General features: G+C 39.4%; 1 protein-coding gene across 1 annotated transcript in view; it reads left to right on the top strand.

Moving 5' to 3' along the window:
• ANO6 (anoctamin 6) overlaps nt 1-20,272 on the top strand; it is a 70,223-nt gene extending 49,951 nt beyond the window's left edge. Inside the window, exons 10-20 of the mRNA XM_036400725.2 lie at nt 123-183; nt 3,511-3,656; nt 5,074-5,151; nt 6,605-6,830; nt 7,709-7,878; nt 8,427-8,524; nt 9,158-9,288; nt 10,095-10,300; nt 14,402-14,601; nt 15,055-15,160; nt 16,079-20,272. Of these exons, the coding sequence (XP_036256618.1) occupies nt 123-183; nt 3,511-3,656; nt 5,074-5,151; nt 6,605-6,830; nt 7,709-7,878; nt 8,427-8,524; nt 9,158-9,288; nt 10,095-10,300; nt 14,402-14,601; nt 15,055-15,160; nt 16,079-16,285 (1,629 nt within the window). The 3' untranslated portion in view covers nt 16,286-20,272. The remainder of the gene's footprint in view (nt 1-122; nt 184-3,510; nt 3,657-5,073; nt 5,152-6,604; nt 6,831-7,708; nt 7,879-8,426; nt 8,525-9,157; nt 9,289-10,094; nt 10,301-14,401; nt 14,602-15,054; nt 15,161-16,078) is intronic.
• Nucleotides 20,273-20,855: the final 583 nt, after the last annotated feature.

Here is a 20,855-nt window from a genome sequence, read left to right on the forward strand (position 1 = left end):
AAAAACTGAAAATCAACATTTTCAGTAAGCAGCTTCTGGGTTCTGTTCTGGGTTGGTGTAGAAGAATAAAAAATGGTCAGTTATATTTTAAGACTTTTTTTTTTTCTTTTCCACTTTTCCAGAAACTCTGTATATTTGATAGCTATGGAACACTGGTGTTTGCAGTATTTATGGGAATATGGGGTAAGTCAGTTTCAACAACTGTGGTTTGTTATCTAATTTTGGCCAAGCCTCCAGCATCAGCCAAGGATAAATTTGCACTGACTTCATTTGCTAGCACTTAGGAATTCACTAGACGGTAGTTCCATAGAAAACAAGCACATTCACAGGAACTCATAACAAACAAACAAAAAATTGTAGTCTTAAAAATGAGCCATCAGTATCTTTTCTGTTTTGATGACTTGAAGAAAAGTCTGAGAGAGGTGGTTAATACTGCTACATGTTCGTCCAGCAGGAGCCAGCCACATGCTTAAGTATATCTGTCAGAGGAGCTGGGTTTTTTCCCAAAGACTTATGGAGATGCTTGTGCTATTAACAGCTGTGTAACTGCACAATGCAATTGAAAAATAGTCATTTGTTATATTTCCTAGGAATTTTTTCCTTCTGTCTATAGTTAAGAAGCTGATTGTAAAAAGTGTAGTAGGTAATAAGCACTAGATTTATCTTTTAGCAGAGAAAATATATATGAAATCAGGATGTTTCCCTCAGGTGAAAACACTTGGTGCTATATTCAAGGGATTAGGCAAGGTTTATTTCCCTAGAAAAAAATTATTTTGTTCATATTAGCAGCTTTATTAATTGGCTTTTATTGCAGTGTCTTATCCAGTAATTGTAGAAATTAAGTTCCATGTTAGGTCTGCATATCAGTTGCTATGGAGAATGTATCTCATATAATACTTTGAATTCATATATAGGCTGACAAGAATGCAAAATTTGCTTTCTTCGTAAAACATATTGTATTTTTATTTCCCTATGATGACCTAAAGTGCTTCAAAATAACTCTTCCTTTAAAGAAGTGTAAGATGAAATGTATAACTTCAAAAGGAAGTTTTTTCCTAAACATGTGCTGAAGTCAAAATACCAGCAGGGAATTCACTAAATTAAAAGTTATTAGAAGTTTGATACTAATGTAATCTTCTCCCATCACGTCAAGAGTTAATTTATTGGCAATTTGGTTTTTAATTAAAATTGTGCTTCCTGTTTTGAAGAATGGTTCCAGAAGCAATAATTACAAAGTTAAGCTTCATGGTTATAGAGATGGCTGCAAGGTCTATTAGTATTCTTGTTGTAAGTCCACTATATAAAGAGGTGAATTATATTACAGAAATTCAGCCAAAATTGTACTGCATCCAAATGACCCACGGTCCTGGTGTAATTCCAGCTGTAATTTTCATCTTGCTCTATTACTTTTTTAGACCTCCTTGTCCAAAACAATTAAAATTAATACTAGACTCTTAGATATATTATTGCATCATTAGCATCAATACACTTCTAATAGAGCATATTTTCTTGTGTGTATTCCCTTCAAAAATCTTAAAGCACTATAAAACACCAGGGAATTTGGCCTCAGGAGTTAGCCCTTTTTATACATTGATGCTCTGCCAATTCTCCCTTTGCTGGTAAGACTAGATTGGCAGAGGTCATGAGCAAGAGGCAGCTTCCACTTCACTTGCTGCCATTCCTGGATCCCCTCCCTAAGCAAGGTCAGTTAAGCCCAGAAATGTTCTCTAATGGAGGCACTTCTTGTCAGACCTTGGTGACACAGCTTCAGAGGCAGAATACCTGGGCCAGCCTGAAGGGCAGTGTTGGGGAACACACAATAGGGGACACCATTCAAAATGACATGAAATGACTGCTTTGATCTCCTGATTCTGAAATGTCATGTGTTTCCACTGTTGAAACAGTCTTGCTTCAAAAAGAAAAGGAAAATGGCAAATCCAGGAGGAGCTCCTTTCCTGCTCTGAAAGACACAACACAGCTAATAGGGGGCTGTGAGAGTTGTCCCTGTGTTATGTGCCCTTCTGTCCCAGTTAACGTATAAGGCTGCCATCACAGAAGAGTCCCTGCACTTCTGGGCTCTCCAGCAGCAGCTGAATTTGCAGCTGGAACAAATCAGTGTAGCCTGTAGATTCCTGTGATTTGGGCTGGGCAGCAATTAAAGTTTTATGGAAGACTAATGTCCTTGCTCTGCAAGAGAAAGCAGATGAGATCCTCTGGTCCTCTGCTTGCAGTGTCCTTGCTGCTTCCAAGCATGAAGGGGTGGGGAAGTCCTTGTGAAAGCGGCCCCTGAGGAATCAGGGGAGCGGGGTTTTCTGGAGTTTTGCATTTGCAGATGCCAAGGTCATCTCACAGCCCAGCCCATGGAGTTTCCTGGCTTTTAAAAGTTTCAGTTTGGGATTTTTCAGCCACACCTGATTTTAGACATAACCTTTAATGTTTGGACTTGTAACTGCATGCCGCTGAGGTTTCATCATTCAGAATGAGGGGCCAAACTAGTAAAAAAAACCCCAAATTGTAGGATTAATTACTTACAGACAATGAGAGTAATGAAAGTGGAGTGATTGGGTACTACTCCTCCTGGAAACAGTGCTGCAGAGCCACACCACTCATTTAATCTGAGACTGCACCCTCTTCAAGAATGAAGCATCCAGGTGTGTGCCAGGGAGCATGGTTCTGACACCCAGCATCCTGAGCTCCTCCCAGCCTTCCCATCTGGGTTTGTCATTGCCTCTGCTGCCAGATCTGCCTGTGTAATGTCCTGGGACAAGGTCATGAGTTTGGCTGGATTCATGTTTAACTGTTATCACTAGGCATCTGTGTACCTGATCCCTCAGCACTTCCAGCTGCAGGAGCACAGTCCAGGAAAACAGCTGGCCCAGCCCAGGGAGTTTCTAAGCTCCATGCCATATGAAAGAGCTGCAGTCTCTACAGACTTTTGTGCTTGCAGAGCAGGAAAGACAGCTGTATTTAAGTAATTTTACCTGAACAAACATTGGTTTTGTAGCCTGCAAATTGATAACTTGTCTACACAAAAATTGCAGTGTGAATGAGCATGAGCTCTGCCCTGTGACAACTTTTCGCATACTGAGTTTAATTTTTCTAGAAGTCTGCATTTTCCAGCATTTTGTCTTCACGTATCCAAACAAATTAGTTTCTTAAGTATCCCATGTTGAACTTTTTCAAAGCAGTCTGTAATATAAAATCCAAAGTACTCATATTTTGGCCTCAGGCAGAAAGAAAATACATAGATAAAGTATATACATTCTTTAGCATGTGGTTACACCATCATTTACCTCAGGTTTCTCATATTAAAGTACATATACATCCAAAATCATAATTGCATATAGGAGTAGATCCAGTTGTTTTCACCCATTGCATTAGCCAATAAAGGTTTTATTCCGTGTCTGTGAAAAGCTGTATGGAATACTGAGCCATGTGTTATAGCCCAGAGGGGGAAAACAGTATCCAGTACTCACATGGTATTGCTCATTTTGTCTATCCTTTGGATAGTTACCTTTTTTTTGGAGTTTTGGAAGCGACGGCAGGCTGAGCTGGAGTATGAATGGGACACAGTTGAGTACTTAGAGCAAGAGGAGCAAGTTCGCCCTGAATATGAAGCTCGCTGCACTCACGTAGTGATGAATGAAATCACACAGGTAAGGAATATTTTGATAACTGGTGTAGTCATGCTGTGAGCAGACACTGTGAAAATGGTGACTCAGGACTGGAGCTTTATAAATCAGCAGTGCCTCAAATTGATAAGCTGCTCTGAAAACAGTGACTTGATAAAGTACAGATGCAGGGAGAGGGAATTGAAATCTAACTGAAAGCACTTTAAAGTAGTTGCCTGTTTGAGGACATTGAACTGCTGAGGTTCCTCTGTCTTAAATAAACAGAAGTAGGCATCATCCCCAGCTTAGAAGACTAAGTCTACTTTATTAAATCCCCCAAGAAATTGTTAATTGTTGCTGCCAGAGGCCAACATCACAGAGAATTTGCTATCTTTACCTAGGAATGCATCAGGAAAAAAAAGGTGAATAAAGGGAAACAATGCATTATTGTACATTATGCCAGGAATATTTTTTAACTGAAGATGTTTCTGTTTGAAACATGTATAAATAGCTATTGTTGCTAAGTGCATATGGATGAAATTATGATTAATAACAACAAATTTGCAGAGACAAGGATAAGCCTCATTTCAATGATAGAGGATTCATATTTATGAGGATCTTAGTTTAGATTTCTATTTATTATACATTTCAGTAGCTTTAGCTTTGGCAGCTTACTCAAGTTCAGTTTCACTTTTTATTATTCTCTGTCAATAGATTACTCTGTCTTTTGTCTAATCATTTGCACTGCTTTCACATTCCATCCATCTTATAGTAATGTTTATTAGAGGGCACTTGAAAAGTTTGAAATTAACTGCCATAGTTGAAACTATCCTATACAGATCTTCTTTTTATATCTTGTGCTATCAAAAAGCTTATAAACCTATGCCACCTTGAATATATAAAGTCATAGCTAGAAAGTTCCTTCCAGACAGTTCAAAGAGTGAAGAATATGCTAAAATATTTTATTTTGATCCTCAGAGATTCATTAAAGACTCAGTGAATTTTCACAGTACCACATTGAGGTAGTCATTTTCCTTGGGGAAGCCATCCCATTGTTCGTATGGAATACACTGAGAAATACAGAGATCAAGGACCAAAATTTTTAGTGCCTGCTAAATTTAGCCATTGAAGTTTGAAAGATAATGACTTTGGATGCCATGATCAGCCAAGAAGGATGGGTCCATTCAAAAGGAGTATGTACTCTGTAATGGCTGAAGTAAATAAGATCTGAGAACCCTCCAACTCTATGGAAGTCATTTTTGTCTTAGAAGGGGCAGCAAAAAAGACACCTGTAATCAGGCAAGACTTCTGAAATTGTGAATAAATGTTGAGTTTCCAGGAAACAAAAAAAGGTACTTTTTTCCTTTTTTTCTTCCCTCAGTATAATAGAGTTCAATTGGAGCACACAAAAAAATGAAAGAGGATTGTGTGCTTCCTTGATCTGTTTCCTAATCTTTTACAGCAAGAAGAACATGTGCCATACACTGCATGTGGGAAGTGTGTGCGGATGACTTTTTGTACAAGTGCCATCTTCTTCTGGGTAAAGTTCTTCTCTTATCCTTTCCCCTCATAAATTCACTTTTCTAGTAACTGTCCTCCTGAACTGAACAAAAAATGAGAATGGAGCAGGTTCAGCTGGATTTCCATCTCATGCATAAATCAAGCCCATAAGGTATGGACCCACATGGAGAAGGTAGCTGTAGTCACCCAGTAGTCATTAGCATACAGTATCAAAATATCCTGCAGCTGTAGCTTGTGAGTTATGCTTGTGAAGGTGGTCCATTGATTTTTCCTTCATTATTTTAAGATAAATGCCTTTGCTTTTAGGGGGGCAGTAAGGGGAAGACTTTGGTTTATATGCACTCCTTGCTAGTTTCTGTCTGATTTGTTCCAGCTGTGTTCTTCCATATTGTGTCTCACAGTCCATGACCTCTTTCAGGTTTTGTGTTTCACTTAACAGAGCAAAGCTGGGAGCTCTTTAATCTTCCAGAGCTGCTACTTTAATTAAAACTAAACCTTGAAAGCAGTCCAGTCAACCATGACACAATATATAACACAATGAGCAGGCCTAGAGAGATCGCCTTGAAAAGCTCTGTGTTTTAGCATGCTCCTCATCTGTAGCACAAATAGCAGCTGGAAAAGACCTCATTCTCAGTGAAAAGATGCAGAGAGGAGATAGAGTGGTGTCTGGCAGCCCAGGAGAGCCTCAGCATTGACACATTTGAAACACAAAGGAAGAAATACCCATTTGCAGTTGGATTTAAATAGGGCTGACTCCGTGTTGCAGGGAAGAGATTTGTTCTGGGTTTGTCGCTTGTGTTACTGCACAGTTACTGTGTGCTGGGTCAGGGAAGGTAGTTCATGGCAATTTGCTGAGATAGTGAAAAAAAGATACGTAGCCTGTGGGCCTTAAACTGAACAATAGCTAGAGAACTAGCAAAAAATAAAAGCAGGAAGAGACACAGAAAGAGGGGATGGCAAGCAAGATGGGGTGCCTGGATCATTACTGCAGTTCCTGCAGACTACATGACTTGGCTTAAATTTTTTCTTTTCCTTTGAGGGGGTCTTTAGTCTGTAATAGTATCACGTGGAAGAGAAGGTGCAGCCCACTTCATAATCAATGTAGACTCACTAGTACATTTGCCATCCTGCCAGTTGTCCAATATGAAGAGTTTTCTCCCATCACATGCCTCTAGGTGCAAGATTTGATTACACTTCTTGTTATATTGGCTTACATCAGTAAAAACCCTTGTTCTTAGTCATAAAACAAACCATCTCTTTTCTTTCCTGCAGATTTACTATGTTACATGAAAAAATGCTTCTTTCATGGGTTCTCTATTTATTGCTTTGTATCTTATTTGATCATCCTCTTGCAATGGAATGACAGGCACAAAATTGCTTTCCTTTTGCCTATCATAAAAAGCGTTTTGAACTCACTTTTTCCTAACGCCAGTGGTTGAATATGAACATATTTTCTTGCATTCCCTTGGCAGATCCTTTTGATTATTGCTTCAGTTGTTGGAATCATTGTCTACAGGCTCTCAGTTTTCCTGGCGTTCTCCTCAAAGTTGTCACAGCACGTCAATGGAACGGAGGCCCTCCGCAAGTACCTGACTCCGCAGACAGCCACGTCAGTGACCGCCTCCCTCATCAGCTTTGTTGTCATTATGATTCTCAACATCGTCTACGAAAAAGTGGCAATCCTGATCACTGACTTTGGTATGCTGCTGCTCTACCTCAGGTGGAAACATGGGGTAAAATAGCTAGAAAAAATTGCATTTATGTGTGTAGTAGGTATTACAGTAGATGAACACCTGTACCACATCTTTCAGAATTTTCCCACAAAATCACACGATACCACCTAGAAATTTTCCAATATAGATTTTCTCAATATCAGAGAAATATGACATTCAGCTCTTTGCCTGAAAAGTCCTTACATAGGCAGCATGAAAGATCGATTGTTTACAGTTTTGTGCTTGTGAAACATGCAAAACAAAGAAAATTACTACAACAACCAAGCTTTATGAAAACAGATCAGTAAGGCATAACACGTTCAATTATATTAGCTTTTGTTTATGGGGAAAATAGCTATTTTCTTGTAAATTATTGAACTAAGATCACCATTCCAAAGCTGCATACCACTCTGATGTTCTTAAACAGATAAACAGTAACAAAAATATTATTCTCTATATCCCAGCCATCAACATCAAAGTAGCTATTTTACTTTAGATGCATGAAGTAGTTTGGTGTTTTCACTTAATACTGTTTCATCAGTTCAAAGTGTTACATTTGCATCTTTGTCGAGTCCGTTGGATTTGGGTGCTTTTTCTTCCTCTGAGTTATTAGAATTTTTGCTTCTTCTCTTTCTTTATTGTCAGGGAACAAGTTCTCTTCTTTTTACAACCCATACAGTTTTAGAATTATATAATGGTTACAGTATACATGGGGATTAGGTACAATCTAAATGGTAATGCTCTCAGTCATATAAAGGAATATGAGGCTTACAGATACTTTGCAGCTGAGGCTCTGGAACAGTTTGTAGGTTACTTGAAGATTGGGTTGGGGTTTTTAAATTTATTTACTTTTTTTCATTGCAGAACTTCCAAGGACACAGACTGATTATGAAAACAGTCTGACTACAAAGATGTTCTTGTTTCAGTTTGTCAACTACTATTCTTCATGCTTCTACATAGCCTTCTTTAAGGGTAAATTTGTGGGTCACCCTGGAAGCCCAGTTTATTGGCTGGGAAAGTATCGCAATGAAGAGGTAAGAATGTAGAATGGATAATTAGTCCAGGTATTGTGCTGCAGTTTGGAGTGTATAAAGTAAAACATAGTTGTACATATTTAACCTTAGGGTTTAAAAGTGACTGCCTCACAAGGTAATTACCTCCTTACTAACCCCTAGCATGAAAGAGTATGGCACAAGACCAGTTGGGCTTAGAAATGTATTGCACATACCCAGAAAACTGTATTTTACCATGGTCCTACAATCTGTGACTGGGCACACAGAAAACAGAGGATATCAGTGGAAGCATTCCTGTTTTACTGGGTGACCCTGACCTGGTGATAGCACAGAACTGCATGACTTCACCTGGTATTTCACTCTTCCACTGGTATTCTGTCAACCTACCATATGTGGCCTGGATTTTGCTTTTGAATACCTTACTGCAAAAGTTTGCCTAGATAGTCTCCTTCGAATGCTTTCAGTCATGTTGTTATAATTAATCAGGGATGCATAATTTTAAATGTTTCATGCATGCTTGAAAAGTTACCCAACCTCAAAAAAATTTTCCTGTCTCTCCCAACCTTCAGTGTGATCCAGGTGGATGTCTCCTGGAGCTCACAACCCAGCTTGCCATCATAGTGGGAGGGAAAGCTATCTGGAACAACATTCAGGAAGTGCTCGTTCCGTAAGTTCAAACTATTAAGTAATCTGCTCTTTCATAGTTGAAAAATACTGTTTTGCTTGATGCCTTCAGGCATTTGGTCACTAAGTTTGGTAACTGCATATTGTGTTCTGAAAGAATAAGACTTGTCTTCAGAGTCTTTTTTGGTCTGGTAGTCTGGGCTCCTGTCTCTGTTGTTTTAACTGATTTTAATTCTAATCAGAAATTCTTCCTTCCTCTGCACATCAAACTCGATGTGTTTAAGGTTAAATATTCAAAACTGAGGTAGTAAAAGCTATGACAATATTAAACTGAAGACTTGCTTAATATTTATTGGAATGATTTGTTGTTATACATCAAGATTTTAAAAGTCATGTATAAGTTACTATTTAAACTCATTTAGTAGATATAAATCACTGTGATTCTGGTATATTTACACTCTCATTTATGGCTTGTAAAAATCCACTTGAAGGGTAAGGCAACAAAAGTTGCCTTTCTTAGGAAGAAAGTTTTGAATAATTCATAAATAAATAATAAATCTGTTGTTTAAATCTATAGCAGAAATGTAAAAGCAGAAATGCCAAATTTTTTTTGCATTTACTGGACTTCTTAGGTTCTTTTACCAATGTTAGTGTTCCTTTTCTTCCTGTCTGATAGTTTGGTCAAGAATCTAATTGGAAGATATTCTGCAGCTGCTAGATCAGAAAAAGTTGTTCCCCGTTGGGAGCATGACTACCACCTCCAACCCATTGGAAAACTTGGACTATTTTATGAGTATCTTGAAATGGGTAAGGAACAGTTTAGTCTGGATTCACTACCACTGCTGGATACAAACATGTTCTAAAGAAAATCTTCACACAAGCAATGTGGAATATGGTGGGCAGAGGAGACGTTAATGTTTTCTGAGACAAGTTTTGATTGAGCCATTACAGATGGTTTTACAAGCTTTTATTAAGCAGCTAAGCCTTAATCCATTTTATAACTAGGAATCAGCATGTGATTGTACAAGGAGGAGTACTGCTGCTTCCTTGCCTAATCCTGTGAGAAATGCATTCAGAGGGCAGACCCCTGTCACGTTCTGGTGCTGCACAGCAGAGCCCTGTGTCACACTGCTCTGCTGGAGCTCTGCAGTCACCAGGACTCATTGATGGTAATCTGGGAGCTGGCAGGCCATGGCTGGTTTGTTGACATCATCCATTCTGTGACAGCATTGCCAGTGTGCTTAAGGCAGTACCCAGACACCAGTATGATGATTGTTGATTTGGGCCTTCCAGTTCAGTATGGGGACAGATAGTCATGAGATTTCCAGGTCTTCATGATAAAGATGTCAGAAAGAAATGGATATTCTAATACCCAGAATAGTTCCTCATACAGTGTTGTGATTTGTAATATTTTCCTGTCACCTTCACCTAGCAGGTTTCTCCAGTACTGTTGTGCTACTATTTTCTCATCCAAAAAAGAGTCATGAGGAATCGAGCTACACTTTCTTGTTTCTTCCACCTGAATTTGGAGTACAAAAACTATACATGCCTGCACTTGCTTATCTCCAGGAAATGAAAGCCTCACCAATGCATGTAACCTCTCCCTTTCACAGTTATTCAGTTTGGCTTTGTCACCCTGTTTGTGGCGTCGTTCCCCCTGGCTCCTCTTCTGGCTCTCATTAACAACATGCTGGAAATCCGGCTGGATGCGTGGAAGCTGACAACGCAGTTCAGGCGCATGGTGCCACAGAAGGCACAGGACATTGGAGCCTGGCAGCCCATCCTGCAGGGCATAGCCATTCTGGCCGTGGTCACCAATGTAAGTACAGTGCCAGCAGCTGCAAAAGAGAAAATGCCTTCTTTGCAGGTGCTACATCCAAATGTGGGAATGCAGTGTGTGGCAGTGCAACTGGAATGATCCTTCAGGCACACCTTCTGAAAATAGAAATTCAGCTTCTTTCTTGTGTGCCTAAAAATACCACATGTGTTCAAAATTGCGTATCAGAATGAATTTTCTGAGAATTTGGACTCTAATCTGTTCTTCAGTTGTACTTAATTTTTTAAGTACACAATAAACTGAATTTTAAGGGAGTTTTTCAAGAGTTTCTTGAAATTATTAAGAAAAAATTTTGATTAATATACTTATAACAATGAAATTTAGACATTTCATGGTTTTTGTACCAATTCACCAATATTTTATTTGTAGGCTGCGTTGTGGGAAGAAAAATAAGCCATTATTATTTATCACTGTGGACTATTTGTGGGATACTAAACAGGACCTAGCATGTATTAACTTACAGAAAATTCTTCCTGTTGGCCTTTTTTAAAGGAATAATGACCACTGGTTTCTTCTGCAGGCACAATTAACACCTCAGACTATCCATGGGGAATAGCCTTTCTCAACAAGGTCGCTGTTTTCTTCTGTTTTCAGAGAGATCCAAATATGTTATGCTACTGGATAACTGTATTTCCTAGTCAATCCAGCTGGATCTTGTAATACCAATATGAAACCAGAAATTGAACATCTATCTTAAGATTACTTTAAAATATTGTGCCTTATCACAGTTCTCATGGTATTCAGGGCAGAGTTACAGTGGCTTTGGTGACCTCATGTTGACTTGGCCATGTGTAGGCTTCTGTCAGGAATGTGTCAGGAATTCTGTCAGGAATGCTTTCTGCAGGTGATGTCAGTGTGCAAGCAGGGCATCAGCTGCTCACCTCCGGGGCCTGTCGCGTGCGAGGGGCTCAGCTCCAGAGACTGTCACGTTCCAACAGCCCTGCTGCACATGTTGTGAGGACCTCAAGAGATTGGTATTTATTGCTAATGAAGTGTGGGCCATGAAGCCATGTGCTTGAGCAAATGCTAGAAGCTGTTTTCCTCCTTTAAGTGTGTTTCTTTCCTTGTTTGACATCCAGGAACTGAGCCAAGTCACCAGTCTTTAACAACCCTGCCTTGATTTTACCTTAGTACGCAGAACGTGTTTCTTCTCTTCTACATGACTTGTTACAGCTAATTATACTTGGGTAGTGTAACATCTTCCCCTTGGTGCATCTTCTCCCTCATGCATGTTACCTTTGTAGCAACTGCTAGTGCTTGCAATCAGCTTTTGCACAAAGCTACCAGTTTTGAGAATTGCCGTGAGGCACTGGACTTGCTATTGTATCTGTTGTTGATTTGAAGACTGATTTTAATTAGTTATGGTATAAATGGAAAACTGTGTGCAGTAAGACTTGGGAAGCAAAGAATGTGCTGTTTGTTTGTAGTTCTCCAGTGCAATAGTCTGAAATGCAGCCCATAATTCAAGAGGAAAAAAGTTTTTCCTTTGAGACGATGCCGTAGGATTAGTTCTCGTATTTCTGTCCTTGAAGCTCTCCGGAGCACATCTGGAGATCATTCTGAGAGAGGGAGGAGAGTGAGACAAGGCTCAGATTTAGGATGATGAGAGACCTGGGGCCTTGCAAAAAAGATTCAGTAAGATCAAATATTAAGCTCTGTAAATACCATATTCCAGCGTCTTTCTGATACAAAGAAGCAGCATCAAACTCATTTGGTCCAAAGGGAGAAGAAATTTTTTTGCCTTACTGTTAAGTTGATATTAATTCATTTATGGTCTGACTAGATGAGCTAATGAACAGAAACAAAGTTTATTTAACAAAAATTTTCTATGCTTGTAATTCAGACTACAAATACTCTACTTGTACTCTACTTTTAACTCTACTTCAGAGTTAAAAACAGAGTAATTTAGCTGTGAGGTCGTCTCCCTGCAGCTGCAAGACACAGTAATATATACTTCTTGTCAGTCAAAAACTCCTACTCAGCATGTAAATATAAACAACACATAATTTTCACTTCATTTCACACTGGCATGTAATGCTTAAAAACAGTTTTTAAAAGTGCATGCCAACTACATTTGATTTAAGCCAAAGTGCAGTACAAGAAAAACACCTTATCGTTGAAAATTTTCAATGAGTTTTAGACCTAGGATGCCTTATTTTATTTCTTATCAGCCAAACTTTCTCTCAGCTGAATTCACTTGTAACAATATTCTGGAGAACTAAATACAGATCTTAGGCCACAGTCTCAGAAAGATTGTTTCTGCAACTTTTATCTTAACTACAGTTTAGCTTCTCAGGTTCTTCAAAGTAAGCCAACTCAAAAGGTCAGACACTGGGATATTATTCATCATTTGGCAGTGGTGTTACTTGAGATAGGGTGGGTCTTGCCCCCTTTTCAATTCCCTGCTCTTTCCCTTTGCTGTCTTTCCCCCTTGGTCCTGCCTCTTGCATTGTGCTGGCACCAGTGCTGTATAAACACATGATGAATCAGACCAGGGAAAGGATTCAGTGGTGATTCCCAGTCAGATCAGCATCTTCATCTGATCTGCTGAATGGGGCCAGGACTGCCCAAGCCAGCACAGAGCACAAGTCAACTGCAAGAGGCAGATGCAGGATGTTGATTTAGCTAGCACTGCCACCAAAACATTGTCCGAGGAACTGTAGAAGAGTTATCCACTTTTATTTTTCACCCTTTCTCCTCTCTCCCCTTCCCTTTTTCTGCAACTGTTACAAATACCTCCTCAGTCTGGGATTGTCTGGCTGGAAATGCTGCACAAAAATGGATTTTTTTTTTTGTCCCATGTCGTCAAAATAAGGAAATACAGATCTCATTGATTACAGACTGGCATGAAGGGGAATAGGAAACAGATATGAACCAGTTTTTGTGCTCCTCTGTTACCCATTATTGCTTGACTTTGCTCCTAACTCTGTCCTATGATTTTCCTGTAGTTTTTTCTGCCTCTTTTATACATCTGTGCCTAAAACTCCTTCCACCTGATCTCATCAGATCCCTACTTCACATCTTTCTCTTCCATGTCTCTGGCCTGGTTCTTTCCATCCATGTTGTCAAGTGGGTATTTTTATCCTGGTATGGGACAAAACACTTCTCTTGGGGTGCTGGAGTGCAGCTGGTCACTCCTTCCCAGGTGCTGGGCACCAGAGACGCCTGTTGTCATGAGTTGGCTGGGCAGCCTCTTGCTAAATACTCAGCTGCAGATCTTGCCAGTGGAAAGTCTTCCTCACAGGGAAACCTTTTGAACTTGAAGTAGCAGGGGAGGAAATTGGATTAAACATAGTTAACCTGTCCTCCAGAATAGGATGTTTTGGGAAGCTCATGAGTTTAGAAAAGACTTCCCACAACAAACCCACAGATCATATTTCCTACCCAGTTTGTGACTAGTAGACTGAGTAGGACAGGGACTCTCTTGGGAGCAAGATAAAAACAAATGGTCACGTCATGTAAAACAGCACTGTGCAGCTGCTACTAAAAAAAATTATCTTGGCATCAAGAGTAGTTTCCACACGTACTACGCTGTAGTAGGAGGCAACAAGTACCAAGATGAATTTGGGCTGGCTAGCACCTCAGAAGGGGTGGGAGGTTTCTAGGATCAGAGATGGATCAGTTATATATCTAATTTATTTAATTCCTTTACTCAAACATTGGAGAACCTGGTGACATTTAATTCTCTATTACTGAAAAAATCTTCTGTTGTTTCCATTAGTTTCATCAGGCAGAATTTCTTCAAGCATCTCATTAGTACTCATAAGAAGCACATTTGCTGATCTTCTCTGCATGCACGTGAAAGAAGTGTTTTATAGTATAGCTGTTTTAAGACATTCAGCAGAGCTAGCAGAATTTAGGAACTGTACAGAGTACACATGCCAGAAAGGGATTGTTTTGTGCCCATGAGAGACTACATGCTCATTTACAGAATGAACAACCACTGACGGGAAAAGAACATATTTTCTATTTTTAGCTCCTATGCTAACTTTTGAGACAATAAGTATATGGCAAAGGAATGCATTTTAAAGCTTATTTCTTTAATGCTGCTCTGCTCTTTTGTCTTCTCTGTCTGAAATGCAGGCTTTGATCATTGCTTTTACATCTGACATGATTCCTCGTCTGGTTTATTACTGGTCCTTTTCGGTCCCTCCTTACGGGAGCCACAGCACTCACACTATGGAGGGGTATATAAACAGCACACTTTCTGTCTTCAATATATCAGACTTCAAGAATGAAAGCAAGCCTTCTTCCCCTTGGCTTGGGAAACAAACAACATGCAGGCAAGTGTCAAATAAGTATTTGTCATTTTCCAATTGCAAAAATAGTGGGTTTTATATCTGAGCCATCTAATTCAGCAAACAATATCCCTTAAGAAACATTAAAACGCAGGAAAACCCAGCTTATTTTGAATGGCAGAATGGAATGGAAGTATTCACCCATAAGTGCTACTCAGAAAATTCTTTTTTTTTAATTTGGCTTTCTCCTAGCTGATAGTTTTCCAAAAAAGCACCTTACAATTTTTATCAGTAATTCTTAATAAAATGGCAAAAAACCCGACGTTTCAGCCAAATATAGCTTATCTTGCAGATATGGTTTTACTCATCACAGTAGTTCCCCGAGCTGACTGTTCCAGGACACATTAAGCAGGGCCATGTGGTGCTCCATCCTCTGGCCGCAGCGCCGTACTGCAGAGATGCCAGAGACCAGCTCCTGACTTTCCTGTTTGCTTTCAGATACCGGGATCTCCGCTACCCTCCTGGTCATCAGCACCAATACGAGCACAACATCTACTACTGGCATGTCATTGCAGCCAAGCTGGCTTTCATCATCGTCATGGAGGTCGGTGTATGGGGGTTTGAGCATTGCTATTTAGTCTCTTCCTCCCTGTGGAAAATCCTTCAGAGGCTTTCGGTCCAGGCACAGCTATCAGAGCTGTGATCTGTGCAAGAACTTGGGAGATGTAAATTAAGAGTAGCAGCACTGGAAAAATAATTCTCTGAAATCATGACATCAGCTGAAGATTGCCCCACAGAGCTGCAGCTTCTTTTCTCAAGAACTGTAGAATAATTTTTAGTGGCAGAAATAGAATACATGTACTCAGAGGAAGTTTGCACACGGCGTCCTGAATGCATGTGCACGATACCTGTTTGTAATGCATGTACATAATGCAGGTACAATACATGGCAGAGTGAAGTCTATAAGACAGTCCCTGTAAGAAGTGATCATCTCTAGATGATCATCAAAAAACAATTGCTCCTTCCTCTGCAGCTACAGCCTGGGCTTATGAAAGATGGAAATCAGTCCAAGATGAAGAGAGAGAAATATTGAGTATTATTTAATTATAAAATGTGTTTAGGTCCTGATACAGGGACTACTGAAGTCATCAGAAACTGGTTAGAGCAGATTTCCTGTATCACAGAAAAGTAATTGCCCCAGAGTCATTTGAACAAAGATAAAACATCTTATAGGAAACGGTAAAAAGTGCTTCCATGCAGGAGGGAAGCGCTGTGTACCAGGGTTTCCCCAAAGCAAGCACAGAAGTCCTTGCCCAAATCAGGATTGGAAAATCAGAAATTCTTGTTTATCAGATAATTATTCTACCTTATTAGTCATGTCTTTTTAAAATCTTTTTCTACAGTGTTAGATACTGGCACTGAATCGGCTCAGTGTCTTAAGACAAAAAGTGACATTTCATTTAGAATGATAATAATGTCCTGTTCAGCCTGACTGACATTTTTTCATTTTCACCTTTCCCAGCATGTCATATACTTTGTGAAGTTTATTATTTCATATGTAATTCCGGATGTATCGGAGAAGACCAAGAGCAAGGTCAAACGAGAGAAGTACCTCACACAGAAACTATTACACGAGAATGATCTCAAAGGTGTGAAAAAAACCATGGGCAAAATAGCTGACAAAATCATCAAAGGAGCAGACAGCACTTTCCAACCTAAAGATGAATAAGTACTTTTTCATATGGAATAACAGTACTTGGACAGCTAATATTTGTCCAGATATTACCAAAAGCTATCAAGCACTTTGGATTTACTAAACATTCTTTCTTGCAACTCTTACATGCTCATTTACCAGTTTCCCTTGGACAAATGCAACCGCTGCAATGCAGATAAGAGTTATCATTTTTTAACAGGTTTTTAGAACATATTAAAAAAAGAAAAAAAAAAGAAAAAAGTGAAAATTATTTATCCTCTTAAGAAGATGCAGATTAATTCCCAAACACCTAGGCTGCTTTCTACTTTTCTTAGGCATCAGCTATTAGATAACTAGTCTAACTTGAATAAACCTTAAGAACAAGAATGATTTGCTATAAGAATATCATCGCATCCAATGAAGGAGTTTTGATTGCTTGCTAATACAGACCTTGGCTATAAAATGAAGAGGAAAAGCCAAAACATGAAGGAAAAAGAAAGAAAATACAAGTCAAAATCCCACTGTTAAGCCATTGGAGTTGACATACTAAGCATGGTTGTTTGCTACTCTGAATTAGCTATGCATACTGAGACTTAAATGGATAACAAGATATTTCAATTAATCATGGATTTGGATCACAAGAAGCAACAGGACTGTAAGCCCATCCTGTTCATCAATCTCTGTGTAAACAGGAGAATTGCCTTTGAAATCAATGCATACAAACTGACCTTATAGCACGCCAAGTGAGTAGAAAACTCAGGCATTTTATCTTTCCCCAGTCAATGTACTTTCATTAGTTCACTCGCCCATTCTGAGCTAAATGCTCATAGCCCTGAAGGTCTCCTACCTGTAAAAGCAATAAGTGTTAAAAGTCTTTTCACATACTAAATCAATATTTGTGGAGGGCTGTCTTTTGCATTTCTGTCACGCCAGAACGTGCTCTTCCCTGAGGTTTTGACATAGGACGAATGTGCAGCTGAACATTTTGATACAACATTGCGTGATAAAGTGAATTCTGACAAGACTATGAATCTGTTGGAATTGGAGATTGGAATAAACCATTTTATAGGCCTTAACCATGCTGTGAAGCTTTGAATAATATGGAAGGATGTCAGGGGTGTGGAGGCATGTGCTACAGCCATCAGTCATCTTCAAATCAGGCTGCCGATCTCCCCGCTTATTTTGGCTCCAGCTGCAAACTGGGAATTAGAGAATTACAGATTAGGCACATATGTGGAAGGTTATTTTGTGCCTGAAGAAGTGATATTGCAGATTATTAACTTGCTTTCTCTTTTAACAGTTTTAATGAACAAATTGATATAAATCATGAAAACCAAAACCTTTTAAAAAAAGAAAAATATGCCTGTGCTCTATAGACCAGGTGATTATGTTTGTAATTTTGTACTCTTCTTAAATGCAATAGATATGCAGAATTTTCAGGCAGATCATTCATATAACTTTTTAAGTATGAAGTCCATTTACAGAAATTAAATAGCATTTGGAAGATGCATTTTATCCAGTCAATAATCAGAAGGAATTAAACCTATGAACTTTGCAGCAAAATCTCCAAATACTCAGTGCCATGTAACTCAAGCCTGTCTTTTGAAGCAAACCCTATAGAATCATAAGATCATTCAGACTGGAAAAGACCTTTAATATTATCAAGCCTAACCATTAACCTGACACTGCCATGTCCACAACCAAACCATGTCCCTGAGTGCCACATCTACATGTCTTTTAAATACCACTCTCTGAGCCCAGCCATCCAGCCAGGTTTTTATCTAGCCAGCAGTAGGTCTGCCCAAGCTGTGAGCAGATCAGCACCCATTCAGCACAAGGGACTTGTGTCTGTCTAAGTGGTGTAGTAGGTCACTGAATGTTTCCCCCGTGGATCATGAGGGCTTCATTCTGTTCCCTGCCCCTGTCTCCCCCCATCCCAGGGGGCTGGGCTCTCAGAGAACAACTGGTCTTACTACTAAAGACTGAGGCAAAAACGGCCTTGAGTACGTCAGCCTTTTCCTCATTTTTGTCTGTGTGTTTTCCACCACATCCAATAAAGGATTGAGAGTCTCCTTAGCCCTCCTTTTGTTGTTAATATGTTTATAGAAACATTATATTGTCTTTTGTAGCAGTAGCTAGATTAAGTTCTAGTGGGGCTTTGTCCTTTCTAATTTTCTTCCTGCAAAACCTCATAGCATTAGTCTTCCTGTGCTGCCTGGCCATTCTTCCAAAGGTCATCAACTCTTCCTTTTTTACCTGAGTTCCAGCCAAAGCTCCCTGTTCAGCCAGGCTGGTCTTCTCTTCTTTTGAATATTTCCAGGGATGGAGACTCTACAACCTCTCTGGGCCACCTGTTCCACTGCTCAGTCATCCTCAGAGTGAAAAAGTGTTTCAGTTTCTGCCTCTTGTCCTGTCACTGCATAATATACCAAACTTTCAGTTAAAACAAAGTTTTGTCTGAAAACTTTATTCAAGGAACAATTTTAGTGAAGTAGTCAGGATTTCCCTGTGTAAAATGAGTTGGTTTAGAAAGGACAGTCAGCTCCTTTCATACTTGGAGCTTTTGATTTTCGCTTTCAACTGGACCTTTCTCATTTGCAGTTGTGTTCAGATGAGAGATGCCATTTTTATTCCCTCATCAGTGATCATAGTATCAGTGTGCCTAAAATACCTTTCCAGATGTGGTGTTAGAGGGCAGGTAAGGAGGCATCCTGTGATAAAGGGGGGGGAAATGCAGCACAAAATGGACCATTTCAGGTAATTATTTGGTCTTAAGGAAGCTCTTTGAGAGTTAAAGAGACTAGGAAACAAACTAATTGTCATACTCTGAGCAGTGGCAGAGCTTAAGGCTGATTTTCAGAAGTGCCTAGACTTATGCTCCCTGTTTGATACCTGGGGAGTCTCCAAGTTGTTTCTTCCTACATCATTTGTCATCATTTCCTAAAGGGAGAGTTAGCTCTCAGTGTCATAAAGAGTTTATGTTCCTGCCTTTAAAATAACAATTAAAAAACCTGCTACATCAGCAAAGCCTATGTGCCAGTGGCTTGGGCTCCTCCCATAATAAAATCCTAATCAGCCCTGAGTGTGTTTCTATGTAACCTTTTTTGTTCAAATGACAAATGTGCTTTGGAAACCAGTCATCCACTTGTCTCCATTTTCTGGGAGGCATCACAGATTAGTCTGGGCACACATGGACTGGGTTCCTTTTGGTTCAAACTGACCCAGAAGGCAGCTTTTAGATATGCACTTAATGGTCACTGACAGGCCCTTAGTCTGCTGAAACCAGAGCTGGGCTGAAGAGAGTGGTGAGCTCTGCATGGGCATCACCTAGCCAACATTAACTTTTTGCTTGAGTGATTTGCTTCTGAAATGCCATGCTCCTTGCTAATGTAGCTGTAACATTTCATTTCAGAAGACATTACATCAGGAGCTCAGTTCAGTTTGCTATGTGCTCAGTGTTATTCACAGCAGAGTTCTGAATCAGAGAAAGAAGAGGGAAACCACAGGTGCCTAATAATTGCATTTTAATAGTTTGATTTAAGCTATGCAGTTTCTGAAGCCTCTACCTCCAGCTGCTGAAATGTGCTCTGCTTGCATGCCGGTAGCTCTGCAGAGGCTTAAGGAAAAAAATGCTGGGGGCCAGTTGCCAGCATATGAGTATTTGTATTTTTTTTTCCTAGCCTTTGTCTTTAATTAAAGATCTGCTTGAAGGAAAAATCAGCATTTGTTTTAAACTGAATCCATTTTACCTTTTTTCTACACTTGATACGTAGACCAGACTCCTACTTTGTACAGATCTATTGAAGTCAGGGTGAATTTGAACCAGTGACCATTTCATTGCCTTACCGAGCAACATAAATTACAGACTATCACCACTGTTTTAGACTCTGTGTATGTCAATAAAATTCAGAATGTAAGAGTGTATTTTTTATTTTTTCTAAGAATGTTTGCAATTAGTTTCTGAATATTAAGATTTCTTTATATTTATTGTCATTAAATAAAGTCTATTTTAAAATATCAATACATCTGATGTTGATTAGTGTTGTTTGTTTTTCCTTGAATGATACTGCTGCTGCCAAATGCTACACTTAAATTTTTACAGTGTCATCCCTGTCTTAATTTCCATATTCATCCTCCTTTTCAATCTTATTCCATTAAAGTGTTACTAGTGCTAAAATTTATCTTCTGGGTTTTTCTGCATCCCCTAGATGGAAGTCATTCCTTCCAACACCATATCAATGACAAGAACCATAATGTTCTCATACAAATAAACAGTTTAGGTTTTATAACCTTTCACTCCTGTCATGATAAACCTTGTGTTATGTTTCAGAGTCATCATTTATTTCTTCATCTGGATCAATTCTGAGATGCTCCCACCTCTAGGCAACCCACTCTGTCTCTCTCTCCCTGCCATCCAGCCATCAGTTCTCTTCTGCTCTGGGTCCTGCTCTCTGCTTCTGGGAAATCCTTTCCTAAGATGTAGAGAACAGAAAGGTTAGAGGGTAATTTTAAATTGATATCTTCTTTGCACTGCAGTGTGTTGGTTTTATTTCACACAGAGATTCTCAGGATCTGCTTCCAGCAGCTTTATGACAGTTGTAGAAGC

Source organism: Molothrus ater, chromosome 5 (assembly GCF_012460135.2).
Source record: "Molothrus ater isolate BHLD 08-10-18 breed brown headed cowbird chromosome 5, BPBGC_Mater_1.1, whole genome shotgun sequence".
Taxonomy (NCBI): Eukaryota; Metazoa; Chordata; class Aves; order Passeriformes; family Icteridae; genus Molothrus; species Molothrus ater.